This window comes from Miscanthus floridulus, chromosome 4 (assembly GCF_019320115.1).
Source record: "Miscanthus floridulus cultivar M001 chromosome 4, ASM1932011v1, whole genome shotgun sequence".
Classification (NCBI taxonomy): Eukaryota; Viridiplantae; Streptophyta; class Magnoliopsida; order Poales; family Poaceae; genus Miscanthus; species Miscanthus floridulus.
Window position 1 is genome coordinate 22,398,958 of NC_089583.1, and position 15,112 is coordinate 22,414,069.

The following is a 15,112-nucleotide window of genomic DNA, read 5'->3' on the forward strand; positions in this document are numbered from 1 at the left end:
AGGAAATGAACACAAAAGTAGTAGTAGAGTACTATACTAGGTATAATTTTTCGTCTGATTAATTCAGTGCTTTTGTTATCTAATTAATTCAGCGTATGGTTTAACTCCATGTTCTATCAAACTGTCTTTTGATTAAATCCTAGGCTTTGTCAGAGTTTAGTTAGGGTGATGATATATTAATCTGGAAACATTAAATTTATCTTGTGCAGTCATTCAACCCTCCCTCCACCCCCACAATTTGAAAAAGCATAGCGGGAGAGAATGCCCAAAATATTCAAACAAGGCTTGTATTTCCAATTCAGTTTAGGTTGATGCATGATTCTTCTTCACATATTCAATTGCCACACCGGCATGGAATGCAGCTCCGATGGGAAGCACATCCTCATCGATCACGAAATAGGGTGAGTGAGTGGAATGGATTGTCTCCATGGTGCTTTTGTTGCCAACTCCAATGGTGAAGAAGGCGCCCGCCATTCTCTGCGCATAGAACCCGAAATCCTCTGCACCCATTACCTGGGGACCAAGCTTGACGTTCTTTTCCCCAAGGAGGCTCTCAGCCACTTCCTTTGCGTGAGCATACATCCTTTCATCATTGATTACAGCCGGATATCGCTTCATTGTGTCCTCCATGAAGTCCACAGAGGCAGTGCAATGATGTACCGCCGACTGTCCTTCTACGATCTTCCATAGAAGCATTTATAAATAGTACGTAGTAGTAAAAAACTGAAACTATGTAGTTTAGGTAATGAGAGGAGTTTACCTCTGTGATCCTCTTCATGAGATATGATAAACCTTCATTTGTCATGCTCCTCAAGGTGCCACCAAAGGTCACAGACTCTGGAATAACATTGTAAGCTTCTCCTCCTCTCATAAAAGTGATTGATACAACCTGAAATATTTAGTGAAGAAGAGGAACCATCAATCTTTTAACATATGTAGACAATTTTAGTATTTTACCAGAAAAGGTTCAACATTTACAGTAAACGAAAAATACTACCAAAAGTACAGTTAAGCAGAAAACATACTGCGCCCTGTAGGGGATCTATTTCCCGAGAAATAATTTGTTGAAGGCTGACGATAGTAGTGGCTGCAGCTAGAACAGGATCAACGGATTCATGGGGCATTGCAGCATGCCCACCTTTACCAGTAACTGTTGCTAGGAATCGACCTGACGTTGCTGCAAAGGATCCTGGCCTAGATGAAACGACACCTACAGGATGGGCTGGGTCAACATGCAAGCCAAATATGGCTGACACATCGTCAAGAACACCTTCTTGTAACACATAATATGCACCACCCTGACCCTCCTCTGCCGGCTGGAATATAAGCTTTACAGTGCCCTGATGATCAAGCAAGAACACCAACAATATAGAATCATGGAATTTATAAATTGATCTGTTTAATTTGTTGGTTAAGCAGTACCTTTAGATCACTCTTGCGATCTTGAAGTATTCTAGCAGCCCCCAGAAGCATTGTTGTGTGTGCATCATGTCCGCAAGCATGCATTTTCCCACTTTCCTGGCTCTTGTGTTCCCAATCCACCAACTCCTGCCAAAAAGCAATGTCATACCAGGGTAAGTTTTTTTTTTCCAAATGGTAATTGAAGACTGTGCAAAGTACAGAAAGAGTTTGTGCTTAGCTTTAATTTATAAGGCATATGGAAGTTATGGTGCTAGTTTGGACAATGCAAACCATATATACCAATGTGGAGTAATTATTTTCCGTTTTCTCCTACTTGATCTGATCTCTGCCTTTTAGATTACAACAATAAAAAACTGATCTCTTTTTAAAAATCATTACAACATTGATATTTTGCTTTCACATGTGGAAGCTGTGCCGTACTATTATCCTCTACCAAATTTCTCAATGTGCTCATATGTCCAATTAACATGAATGACCAAGAAAGCAATATCCTTGACAAAAATATCAACAAACTAGCGAGATAAAGAGAATGTGGCATTCAGTTAGGACAAGATAAGATAGAAGAGCATTTCCAAAAGCTCCAACTCCAGAATTTGTTTGTTTTATTTTGGCAAAAGGGAAAAAATGATCATCCAACAGTTTTGATTTGAACTCCCTAAAAGTAAACATTTGGTAAACCTTTCCTTCAAATCCCAGATATGTGCATGCATTTCGCATTGTGCATCGTGTCTCTTGTGTTGTTTTCCCCTCCTGTCCGGTCTTCCTACATTTCCCCCCTCCTGCTTGCGGCCTCCACCCCTCCCCCAGCAAGCTGGGGGCTCTCTACGACTGGCTAGGGGGCTTATAGGGGGCAGCAGCAGCAGCAGGCTGGGTGGCGGAATTGATTTTTAGCAACCAAATATTCTAAATATTTAAAAAGGGTAAAAGTTAGTTCCCTATTCAATTTGCCCAATTGGTATGGGGCGCGTTTGGTTCGTCTCCACACCGCGCCTAACATTAGCCAATGTTTGCTTCGTGACCTAACTTATGGCGAGCCGCACTTTGCCTACGCGGTGCTAGTTCATTTGGATGCAACTACCAAAACTCTAGCACCAGCTTTGCTTGCCAGACTTTTAGCGCAGCCAGAGTTGAGTTGCGGCGATTCTATGGTAACAAGCCAAACAGAGCCATAATCCATAATTTGGCAAGTGTTTTTTAAAAGCTCTTGCATATACTCCAAACTTAAAGTATCCTCCAACTGCTAGTTGGGACCTAAATTAATATACTCCCTTTATTTGAAATAAGAAAGCGTGGTTTGTTTTAACTGGCTTCCAAAACTCAATTTTGACTTGTAAATTCCCTGAAATATACTATTACGATTATGTACAAATAACATCATAACCATAAGAAAGCACATTCGGTGATGTAACCATGTAACATAATATGTATAACAAGATTGTTCTCATGTGAAAAAATTTGTTATTACAAGGTTTGGCATACACGCCTTGTATATAAAATAAAATAAAATGGTGGACCGCGCGATGATGGGGCGTTTTAGACGCTTCCTGGATGATGTGGAAATCAAAGAAATCCCTCTTTTGGGTCGAAAATTCACATGGTCTAATGAACGTGCTTCGCCCACTCTGGTTAGATTGGACCGCGCCTTCTGTTGCCTCGGATGGGAGGAGGTTTTTCCTGACTCAGCTTTGCAGAGCACTGCTTCAGTCGTGTCTGATCACTGCCCTCTTGTTCTTGGGATGAAGGTTTGTACCAGTGGCAAGAGGCGTTTCCACTTTGAAAGTTTCTGGCCTAAGGTTCCGGGATTTTTGGATGCTGTTCTGCAGAATTGGGAAGCCCCGCTGGCCTCGACATGTGCTGTAGAACGGCTGTTCCTGAAGCTCCAGCGACTAAGTAGGGATCTGCAGAAGTGGGGGCAACGTAAGATTGGTCATGTCAAACTCCAGCTGGAAATGGCGAAGGAAGTTCTCCATCGCCTTGAGATTGCCAGGGACTCAAGGGCTCTCACAGACAGTGAGGAGTGGTTAAGAAGAAAACTCAAACTTCATTGCTTAGGTCTGGCTTCTCTCGAACGGACCATTGCTCGCCTTCGCTCTAGGATCCTTTATCTAAAGGAGGGTGATGCCAATACATCCTTTTTCCATCAGCAAGCGCGTTTCAGAAAGAAAAAAAATCATTGCCAAGCTGCAGGTGGATGATCAGGAGGAAAAGCAGGAGGCAGTGCTGGATTTTTATGAGAACCTGTTGGGGACAGCGGAGGAAAGGGAGTACACCATTGATCTTGATGCAATCAGGGTACAACAGCATGATCTCTCCACATTAGATTGCCCTTTCTCTGAAGAAGAAGTGTGGGCTACAATCAAGGGGATGCCTCTGGACAAGGCCCCAGGGCCTGATGGTTTCACTGGCAGATTTTATAAAACATGTTGGAATATCATCAAGGGTGATATCATGTTGGCACTTGAAGCAATTCAACGCAGTCATGTTTTCAAGTTCAAGCTCCTCAATACGGCTTTCATCACCCTCCTACCCAAGAAACCTGATGCTCTATTTATAAAGGATTTCAGGCCAATAAGTCTGATACACAGTTTTGCTAAGCTGGTTACCAAAGTCATGGCCAACAGGCTGGACCTTTGCTACCTACTCTGGTCCCTTCTAATCAGAGTGCTTTCGTCCGAGGAAGAAGCATCCATGACAATTTTTTATTTGTCCAGCAAATGGTAAAAGCTTTACACAGAAAGAAGGAGGCTCACATCCTTCTCAAGCTAGACATCTCTAAAGCTTTCGATTCAGTTTCATGGCCTTTTCTTCTGGAGGTCCTGCAGCATCTTGGTTTTGGGCAGCGGTGGTGTAATCTTTTATGCCTGATCCTGTCCACCTCGTCTACTCAAGTGCTGGTCAATGGGGAGCCGGGTGCTGGTTTTTTCCATCAAATGGGCCTCAGGCAAGGGGACCCTCTTTCCCCCATGCTCTTCATCTTGGTAATGGATGTGTTAAACTCTCTGATTAAATTTGCCACTACTGAGAATCTCCTGCAACCTTTGGCAGTCCAGCAGGTCAGGCACCGGGTTTCTTTCTATGCGGATGATGCAGTTATTTTTCTACGGCCCAGCAGCTCTGACCTTCTAGTTATGAGGCAGGTGTTGGATCTGTTCGGTCAAGCGTCTGGACTTCATACCAATTTTTCAAAAAGCTCTTCCTCCCCAATTCATTGCTCAGATGAAGACTTGCAGCAGACCTCTGATATTTTGGCCTGTGCAATCAAAGATTTTCCATGTACCTATTTGGGTTTGCCACTGACCTTGAGAAAGCCAGCTAAGGAGGTGTTCCAGCCCTTCATTGACAAGGTCGCGGACCATCTACCAGGTTGGAAAGCTTTACTGATGAATAAAGCAGGCCATTTGGTTTTAACACGGGTGGTCTTGACAACCACTGTAATTTACCTTCTGATTGCGGTGGATATTCCCAAATGGGTTATCAGAGCCATTGACAAGAAACGGAGGGGATTTTTATGGAGAGGACAGGAAAAGGTAATGGAGGAAATTGCCTGGTAGCCTGGGAAAAGGTTCAGAGGCCTTTTGAATATGGAGGGCTGGGCATTCACAATCTGGAATTTTTTTGTTGGGCACTTCGGATCCACTGGCTTTGGGCACAGAAAACAGATCCATCAAGACCTTGGGCTGGTCTCACCATCTAGGTACGACAAAAAGCTCAAGCCTTGTTTCATATGGCGTTTGATGCAATCGTTGGAAATGGGGACACAATTTTATTCTAGTCAGATCGCTGGATAAATGGCAACACTATGGCAGAAATAGCTCCCAACCTTTATTTAGCCGTCCCCAAAAGGGTGGTGAGATCAAGGACAGTAGCACAAGCTCTAAATAATAGGGTCTGGTGTCTGACATAAAAGGGGCTCTCACTGTCCCAGTTCTGTTGGACTATTTTAGGATTTGGGACTTGTTGGATAGAGTGGTCTTGCAGCAGGAAGTTCAGGATCATTTTCGATGGAAGCTGACCCAAACTGGTACATATAGCAGCAAGTCCGCTTACAAGGCCTTCTTTGTTGGTTCCATAAAATTTGTAGCATGGCGAAGAATCTGGCGGAGCTGGGCACCTCTACGCTGCAAATTCTTCATTTGGTTGGCATTAAAAGGAAGGATCTGGACGGCGGATCGCCTGGCCAAGCGTGGGCTGCAACACCCTGATGCCTGTCCTCTGTGTGACCAGGCACAGGAAACAGCCCAGCACCTTCTTTTATCATGCGTGTCCACTCGTCAGGTTTGGTTCTACATTTTCCAATATCTGAACCTGGTCGTCAACTAGCCCACAGCTGAGTCCTCTAGTTTCTCGGCCTGGTGATGCAACACCATCCAGGCAGTGCCAAAAGATATGCGGAAAGGTTTGAACTCTCTCATCATACTTGTGGCCTGGGAGGTTTGGAAGCACCGCAACTCCTGCTTGTTTGAAGGAGCACGTCCAAGCATCCAGATACTACTTCAAACAGTGGCAAATGAGAGCTCCTTGTGGTGTATGGCTGGGGCCTCAAAGCTCCAGGAGCTCCTCACTAGGTCGCTGGTGCTGGGCACTTAGGCGCCATGGCTACCGGTCAAGTCTTCGATTTTTTTGTTGGCAATTTTTGTTTTCTGTTTTGGTGGGTGTGTTGGTGTGCAAGGATTGGGGGGTCTCCCCTAATCTTTTGTATTTATTCACTTCTTTCTTAATGAAATGACGCTCAGCTCTCCTGCGTAGTTCGAGAAAAAAAAACTATTGTCCTCACATATCCCAATTCACATTTAACCTGCCAACCAACTGTTCAAAAGAATGGCCTGAACCGGGTGAAAACACAATTATATTAACCTAGCATTACTAGTACAGTAGTACTACCCTCGTTCTAAACTAAATCAATTTTTAGAATAAACTAAAATTAAACTATTTTAAGTTTGATCATCTTTATAAAAAAGAGAATACAAAAATTAGTATATTATAAAAAAAAATATTGTATATCTAGTAATAGTTATTCGGTGTCATATATATTATTGTTTTTCTATAAATTTGATTAAATTTAAAGTAGTTTGACTAAGGAAACTCCGCCTATGTTGTCTCAACATAGCAGGTCCCAGGCCCTGGTAAAGGAGGAGGGTTGTGTTAGGCGTGGCGAGTCAACGTTAAATCTAGCCATTCTAATGGAGATGAAACCCGAAAGAAAATCGTTGGGGCGTAACCTTCTTAGCGACGCGCTATATCGGAACCCGGGTATGGTGTTAAATGAGCAAGGGCCGGGTCGTCACCCCCGTGACGCGCCGTGTCGTGATCTGGGCACGATGTCAAGTGATCAAGGATCGGGTCGTCGCATCCTTAGTGGCGCGCTACATCGGCGCCCGGGTGTAGTGAAAAATGAGCAAGGGTCTTCACATCTGATTCGACGGGTGCGAAGGGTAAGGAAGCTAGTCGAACCAACTAGGATCCGTTTAGGCAGTTGGAATGTAGGGTCGCTTACAGGCAAGTTAAGAGAATTAGTTGATACCGTGACTAGGAGGCGTGTAAATATATTATGCGTTCAAGAGACTAAATGGAAGGGTCAGAAGGCGAAGGAGGTGGACAATACATGTTTCAAGCTTTGGTACACAGGGACAGTTGCGAATAGAAATGGAGTAGGAGTTTTGATTGATAAGAGCCTCAAGAATAGTGTGGTGGGAGTGAGAAGGCAGGGAGATAGGATTATCTTAGTCAAGCTTGTCATTGGTGATATGGTCTTGAACGTAATTAGTGCGTATGCCCCCCAAGTAGGTCTCGACGAGAGTGCTAAGAGACAGTTCTGGGAAGACTTAGATGGCCTGATTAGAGCTGTACCCAGTAGTGAGAAGCTTTTCATAGGAGGATATCTTAATGGGCATGTAGGTACTACAAGCGCAGATTTTGAGGCAGTTCATGGAGGTTTTGGGTATGGTAGTAGGAATCAGGAGGGGGAGGAAGTTCTAGACTTCGCGGTAGCTTTTGACCTGATGATAGCCAACACTTTCTTTAGAAAGAGAGAATCTCATCTAGTGACCTTCAGTAGCGGACAACACTCTAGCCAGATTGACTTTATCCTCACAAGAAGAAAAGATAAACGAGCATGCTTGGGTTGCAAGGTGATACTAGGGGAGTGTGTTGTTTCTCAACATAAGCTTTTGGTGGTAGACTTTCGTTTTCAGGTGCGTGCCCGTAGGGATAAACAAGCTAAGATTGAAAGAACAAAATGGTGGAAACTGAAAGGGGAGACGTCAGAGGTATTTAGGGAAAGGGTTATCAAAGAAGGCTCTTGGAAGGAAGAAGACATAAATAACATGTGGGAGAAGATGGCAACCAATATTCGGAAGGTGGCCTCAGAGGTGTGTGGAGTAACCAAAGGAAGCGGAGGTGAGGCTAAAGATACTTGGTGGTGGAACGAGGAAGTCCAAAGGGCAATTAAGGAAAAGAAAGAGTGTTATAGACGCTTGTACCATGACAGGAGTGTGGACAACATAGAGAAGTACAAGGTAGCAAAGAAGACTACAAAGCGAGCTGTAAATGTGGCAAAGAGTAGAGCGTACGAGGATCTTTACCAACGTTTGAGTACGAAGGAAGTAGAGAAGGACATTTATAGGATGGCTAAAGTTCGTGAGAGAAAGACAAGGGACTTTAACCAAGTTAAGTGCATTAAGGATGAAAGGGAGCATCTCTTGATGAAGGGGGATGAGATCCGACATCGATGGCAAGAGTATTTGACAAATTGTTCAATGGTGAGAATATGGATACAACCTTTCAGTTGGATGACTCTTTTGATGACACCAATAGGCGTTTTGTGCGGAGAATCCAAGAATCTGGGGTCAGAGAGGCGTTGAAAAGGATGAAATGAGGTAAGGCGATGGAACCAGATAGTATCCCAATCGAGGTGTGGAGATGTCTCGGGGACATAGCTATAGTATGGCTAACCAAGCTGTTCAACCATATTTTTCGATCGAACAAGATGCCTGATGAGTGGAGGAGAAGTATATTGGTACCGATCTACAGGAATAAAGGGGATATTCAAAGTTGTACTAATTACCGGGGAATTAAGTTGATGAGTCATACTATGAAGCTATGGGAGAGAGTTATCGAGCATCGCTTGAGAGCAATAACGCAGGTCTCTATGAACCAATTTGGTTTCATGCCCGGAAGGTCAATCATGGAAGCCATTTTCTTAATAAGACAAGTTATGGAGCGGTATAGGGAGAAGAAAAAGGACCTACACATGGTTTTTATTGACTTGGAGAAGGCTTATGATAAAATACCAAGAAATGTTATGTGGTGGGCTTTGGACAAACATAAAGTCCCAACGAAGTACGTCGGGCTCATTAAGGACATGTATAACAATATTGTGACTAGAGTTCGAACAAGTGATGGAGACATAGATGACTTCCCAATTAGGATAGGACTACATCAAGGGTCAGCTTTGAGCCCTTATTTGTTTGCCTTAGTAATGGATGAGGTCAAAAGAGACATACAAGGGGACATCCCTTGGTGTATGCTTTTCGCGGACGATGTAGTGCTAGTTGATGAAAGCCAAACAGGAGTGAATCAGAAACTGGAGTTATGGCGGGAGACTTTGGAGTCCAAAGGTTTTAGACTCAGTAGAACTAAAACTGAGTATATGAGATGTGACTTCGGCACTACTATTTAGAAGGAGGAAGATATTAGTTTAGAAGGTCAAGTAATGCCTAGGAATGATACCTTTCGATATTTAGGATCAATGCTACAGAGAGACGGGGATATTGATGAAGATATGAGCCATAGAATCAAAGCAGGGTGGATAAAGTGGCGGCAAGCATCTGGTGTCCTATGTGACAAAATGGTACCACAGAAGGTAAAAGGCAAGTTTTATAGGACGACGATTAGACCTGCTATGTTGTATGGTGCAGAATGTTGGCCTACGAAAAGACGACATGTTCAACAGATAAGTGTCGCAGAAATGCGTATGTTGCGTTGGATTTGCGGTCATACAAGAAAGGATCGAGTTCGGAACGATTATATACGTGATAGATTAGGGGTGGCACCAATTGAAGAGAAGCTTGTCCAACACCGGTTGAGATGGTTTAGACATGTCCAACGGAGACCTCCAGAGGCACCGGTGCGTAGTGGAATCCTAGGCCAGGATAGTAACGTGAAGAGAGACAGAGGAAGACCGAAGTTGACTTGGGTAGAGGCGATAAAAGGAGACTTGAAAGGATGGAATATACCCAAAGACTTAGCCTTAGATAGGAGTGCTTGGAAGACAGTTATTCACGTGCCTGAACCTTGATTGCTTCTGCTGGGTTTTAACTCTAGCCTACCCCAATTTGTTTGGGACTTAAAAGACTTTGTTGTTGTCGTTGTAGTAGTAGTTTGACTAAGGACACTTATAAAAGTTTATTTATTTTGGACGAACGACGTACTAGTACAAGACAAAACAAGCCATTAACCCCTCGGAGAAAGAAAAACAAACAGATGCATCATCTTACACAAAATCAGTTGAGTCGGGTTAACTGAACCTTCGCATTTTAGTTCTAGAGAATGATGATCACAACCAGCCAAAAACAAAAAAAAGCTGGGATGAATTTAATGCTCGAATTAAACAAACCCCTGAGGGCATCGATTTCGAATCCCACGTGGGATTGTGCGAACTGGGGGAACAACCAGACGTGGCGTGCGAGATTCTGTCGGCACCGCTGAAAGATCTGCAGAGGAACGAACAGGAGACGGGCACGGACCTGCACGGGGAGCGCGTCCATGTCGGCCCGGAGCGCGACGACGGGCCCGGCGGCGGCGGCGGCGCCGACGATGGTGGCCACGACGCCGGTCTGGGCGACGGGCCACCTGTAGGGGACGCCGATCGCGTCGAGCTCGGCCCGCACGAGCTCGCTGGTGCGGTGCTCCTGGAAGCCCAGTTCGGGCCGCTGGTGGATGCGCCGCCGCACGCCGCGCAGCCACGCGGCGAACCCCGGCGCGCGCGCCTCGCCGAGGAGCTCCGCCGCCGCCGCCGCCACTTCTGCCGAGGCGAAGGAGAGGTGCGAGCAGAGCAGGAGCGGTAGGAGGAGGAGACTGGAGGCGGAGACAGCGCCTGCCATGGTGGAAGTGGAAGTGGAAGAACGAAGATCACCCGGCCGGTGGCAACGGCCGGCAAAGGTGGAAGGAGATCACTGACTGGGGGGAGTCGGAGGCGGGCAGACGGCTTCTTGAGTCAAGTGGTGAGGTGAATCGAACGGCGCCCATTCGAGAGCTACCTGCCATTCGCGTTCGGGATTAGACTTGGCGTTTAGAGCGAGCGGGCCCCTCACTTTTAGCCTGTGTCGTTTTCAAATTGCCGCTTGATGACATTAAGGGGTGTTTGGTTCCATGGACTAAATTTTAGTCCATATCACATCGGACGTTCGGATGTTATTTAGGAGAACTAAATATGAGTTAATTATAAAACTAATTACATAGATGGAGACTAATTTACGAGACGAATTTATTAAGCCTAATTAATCCATCATTAGCACATATTTACTGTAGCACCACATTGTCAAATCATGGACTAATTAGGCTTAAAAAATTCGTCTCGCAAATTAGCCACAATCTGTGCAATTAGTTATTTTTTTCGTCTATATTTAATACTTCATGCATGTGTCCAAACATTCGATGGGACAGGGACTAAAATTTTCCTGTAGAAACCAAACACCCCCTTAGTACTTTGGACCAGACGGAATCATGAAAAGACAAGTCACTGCTGTTCTTGCATCCTACGACAACTTTTTTTTCGTAATTTCTTATCTAGACGCAACTTCTTATTCTAATTCCATATACACGTATCCTTGTGTATTTGATAAGTTCAACAAATTAAATCACATATATTTTTTTGGTAATGCTCGGCCATGGACATCCGTCTGTCAGGATGCGGCCCCTAGGCCTGTACAGCAGACCAGCCCGCATCTCTCTTAAACAAAAAAACAAAAAAAATCCCTACTTCACCTGACAACGCACACGCCGATACGGAAAGCCATTCCCGAGTCCCAAGTAATGACTCCACCGCCGCAGCATGACTTGCAACTCGCGCCGGCCGACGATCCGATATCCGCCGACTACTGCTACCTCTCTCTCTTGACTAGCAGCAGGCAGTAACGACTCCTGATGCGACCGCTGCACCAGCATCTCGCGCTAGCCGAGCTGATTCCGCCCCGCCGCGCCCCCGTCGCCTGATCCGAGTTTGCTTGCTACAGTAGTTCCGGCGATGTCATGTTTTAGGTGTTTCAAGCGTGTTTTAGACTTATATTTTAAGTGTTTAGTTTAGATGATGCAAAAGTAGATCTACGAGATATTGCATATGTTGCAATGTCAACATATGCATGTTGCAAACCTATATTTCAAGCGTTTCATATGTTATAAGTGTTTCATCTGCATGTTGCATATATTGCTATGGATACACACGTATGTTTCATATATTTCAAACTTATGTTTCAAGTGTTTTATCTGAATATTACAAAAATAGATCTGGATATTACATATGTTGCTAGAGTTATACATGCATGTTTCGAGTGTTTTATTTATTTCAGACATGTGTTGTAATTATTTTATTTAGATATTTCAAAAATAGATCTCGGGAAGTACATATTGCAACAGATAGCGGCCAGCCGCAGCGGTCTACTGTTGCTACTAGGGTGCCACCGTGCGTCACTGCGCCGCCTGTTGGACGCTCATATGTTTACTGTGTTCTACAGAAAAAAAATGTAAAATATCATGGCGTGCAACAACCTGGGCTATAGATAATAATTGTCGTACCAATAGATTAATTAATTCACCTGACCTTGACCGGTAATGCCACTACTCAATCAAGCAAACCTTCTTAACTTTTGCCGCATTTCGCCGGTGAACGTAAGTTCTTGTTTGGATGTCTCATTTCAATTTCATTCGTAACATACGTGTCGGATGGCCATCGGTGCTGTGGGTAGAGAGAAGAATTGGAGGCGGCTAGGCGCTTGAAGTAGCAGGGCCTGTTGGCTTATTTTATAATCTGTTTTTTTCAGCTTATTTTTTTAGTTGAAATAGTATTTTTCTTTCATAATAAATCAGTCGGAACAATGTTTTGACTTATTTTTTCAGCGAAGCGAACGGGACCGTATCAGCTGGCTTATATTATGAGATGACATGATGACACGAGTCATATGGGATCTAGCTCATTCTTTGATTTGATCGGCAAGAACTATGTTGTGTGATAGACAATTCTTGCCCATATAATTTTTATGTTTGTACAAATTTAAATTTAAATTATCTTATTTGAAATCATGAATTTGAATATAGTTCTCAATTATAACGTTTGCAAATATTTTAAATTTAAATTATTGTGATGTCAAACAAATGATACTCCCTCCATTCTAAATTATAAATCACTATGACTTTTTTGGTACGTCTATTTTGCTATGCATCTAGATATAATATTATGGGCCTGTTCGCTTCTCTTATAATCCGCTTTTTTCAGCTTGTTTTTTCAGTCGGAACAGTGTTTTCCTCTCACAATAAATCAGTCGGAACAGTGTTTCGACTTGTTTTTTCAGCGAACGAACGGGGCCTATGTCTAGACACATAACAAAATGGATAAATCAAAGAAGTCAAAACGACTTATAATTTGGAACGAAGGGAGTACACGTGATGATTATAGTAAAAAAATGAGACAAAATAAAATAAGGCTTAGATGTAGAGGATTTTGTTGCAGTTAGACTGTCTCCAACACCGCGCCCCAAACACAAATTTGCGTCCCAGACGGTGTTTTGGGTACCGGAATCGGCCTCCAACCGATGACCAATACGCAAGACGCAATTTGCGTTCGAGGAGAGAGGAGACGCAAAGTTGTGTCGTCCTCCACGCGCGACGCAAACTGCCGGCGCTGCTCCTCTCTCGCTCTCGTCTCTCTCGCGCGCCGGAGGCGGAGGCGGAGCTGGGGCCCGAGCCCGCGCCGGAGGCGGAGAAGCTGCGCGACTGGGAGCCGCGGCAGGCCCCCTCCGGCGTGGCGCGGGGAAGAGGAGAGGGTCGCGGGGGAGGAGGCGGCGCTCGCGAGGCGGCCGGAGATGGCATCCGCGCCATCGTCTTCCTCCCGTGCAAGAGCGGCGTCCTCGAGTTCGGCTCTGTCGTGCCCGTCCTCCATGGCGCCACACCTCCTTTTGCGCGTTGTTGGAGATGCAAGACTTAGGTGCGGGATGTATTTTACCGTGCGTGACCTATACCGTGGAATGAGTCTGGCTTTTGAGTACTTATTGTTGAAGATAGCCTTAGAGCTACACAGAAAGTAGGAGCACTATTTTAGCAGGAGCCACTATTGGAGATGCTTCTAATCTAATAGTTAACAACATAGATCTAAATATTCCCTAAGACTACCCACAAATGTTCAAAGATGTTTGGATAATTCATTTTATTTCTATTATTTACAAACTTGGAAATAGATATTTGAGTCACTTGATACTTCATTAAAGTTGTACAAACCACACCGTTTAATCGTTTATGGACAGCAAGAACGTCCGTCGACACTATGGTTTATGTCATCGTAGGCTCGTTGCAGGCTTGGGAGTAGTATTTTTATGAGGCTTTTCCACGTATGTCATTAAAAAAGTTTGTAATTACACATACGTTATTAAAAAAATTAACCGCATACGAGTGCCATCGTTCTGAACTTCTTTGCTCTCCAAGCCATTCCGTCGGTGGTCTGTTCGTTTTTCACAGTTACATATGGCCCCGGTCAGTATAAAGGTCCAAAATACCCTTAGAGTAGAGAAGGGTAACGAAGTTTTGTTTCCCCCTGTGCCACTCCCTGGCTAAGCGTTTTGGCGTCAAACTGATTGGCGTTGACCCTTCTTGACCACACTAATTTAATTGATATTCAAATTATTTGCAAAAAAAATAGTTTTGAACATTGTAAATTTGAAAATCTCGCTACTCATATATTAAACAACAACCTATTCCGACGGCACTACCACTACTTTTGTTCCAGCTGGTATCAAGCAGTGTTTTCCTAAACGCTAAACGGTAAACAGTCCGTTACCTACCGTTTGGCCATTATTCGGGCAAAACGTCACATTAAACGGGGTAAACGGCCAATTAAACGGGGTAAACGGGTGATTAAACGAAAACGGCGCATCACTGTGTAGCGTTTACACGGTGTGTAAACAGGCTAAACGACCGTTTAGGCGAACAGTGGTATCAAGACTAAAATCAAAACAAAATAATAATAAGCCAAATTAATATTTTTTTAAAAAAAATCAAGATTCCTTTCCTGAGCGTCGAACGCCTTCCGGGCGTATTCGAGGCGGCCAGCCGGCCACACGTACATGTCAACGAACGGTTGTCTCATTGTACACGTCCGACTCGAGCTGATGCCTGATGAAGAAGCAATGGGTTTCCATGCCATGGGCAAGCAGCCCCAAGCTGGCCAGTGGCCAGAGACTTGAGTATAGGCTCGACATGGAGCTGGAATCCGGTCGCATCCCTCGCTCCAGCATGCTCCGAACAAAGCCGAACGCTTCCTAGTCGCGCCCATGACGCGAGCAGCCGGACAGCACGACATTCCATGTCGCGAGGCTGGGCTCGAGACGGTCCGACATCGCCATGCGCTCCGCGTGGTCCTGCGCACCGCCGACGAGGCCGGCTCGCTCACAGCAGGCGACAACGGTGTTCCACTGGCCAGCTTGGG

General features: G+C 44.7%; 1 protein-coding gene across 2 annotated transcripts; it reads right to left on the reverse strand.

Moving 5' to 3' along the window:
• Positions 1–271: 271 nt before the first annotated feature.
• Positions 272–10,660, reverse strand: LOC136551135 (IAA-amino acid hydrolase ILR1-like 9). Of its 2 annotated transcripts, none has more exons than XM_066542720.1 (5): positions 10,167–10,660; positions 1,423–1,548; positions 1,026–1,340; positions 761–889; positions 272–681 (listed from the first exon to the last, which is right to left on the reverse strand). In XM_066542720.1, the coding sequence occupies exons 1-5, from the start codon at positions 10,521–10,523 to the stop codon at positions 304–306; spliced, it is 1,305 nt and encodes a 434-aa protein (XP_066398817.1). In that variant the 5' UTR covers positions 10,524–10,660; the 3' UTR covers positions 272–303. The 2 variants fall into 2 exon arrangements, with proteins under 2 accessions (XP_066398817.1, XP_066398818.1); XM_066542721.1 differs by having other exon boundaries at positions 471–674.
• Between the last annotated feature and the right edge of the window lie 4,452 nt (positions 10,661–15,112).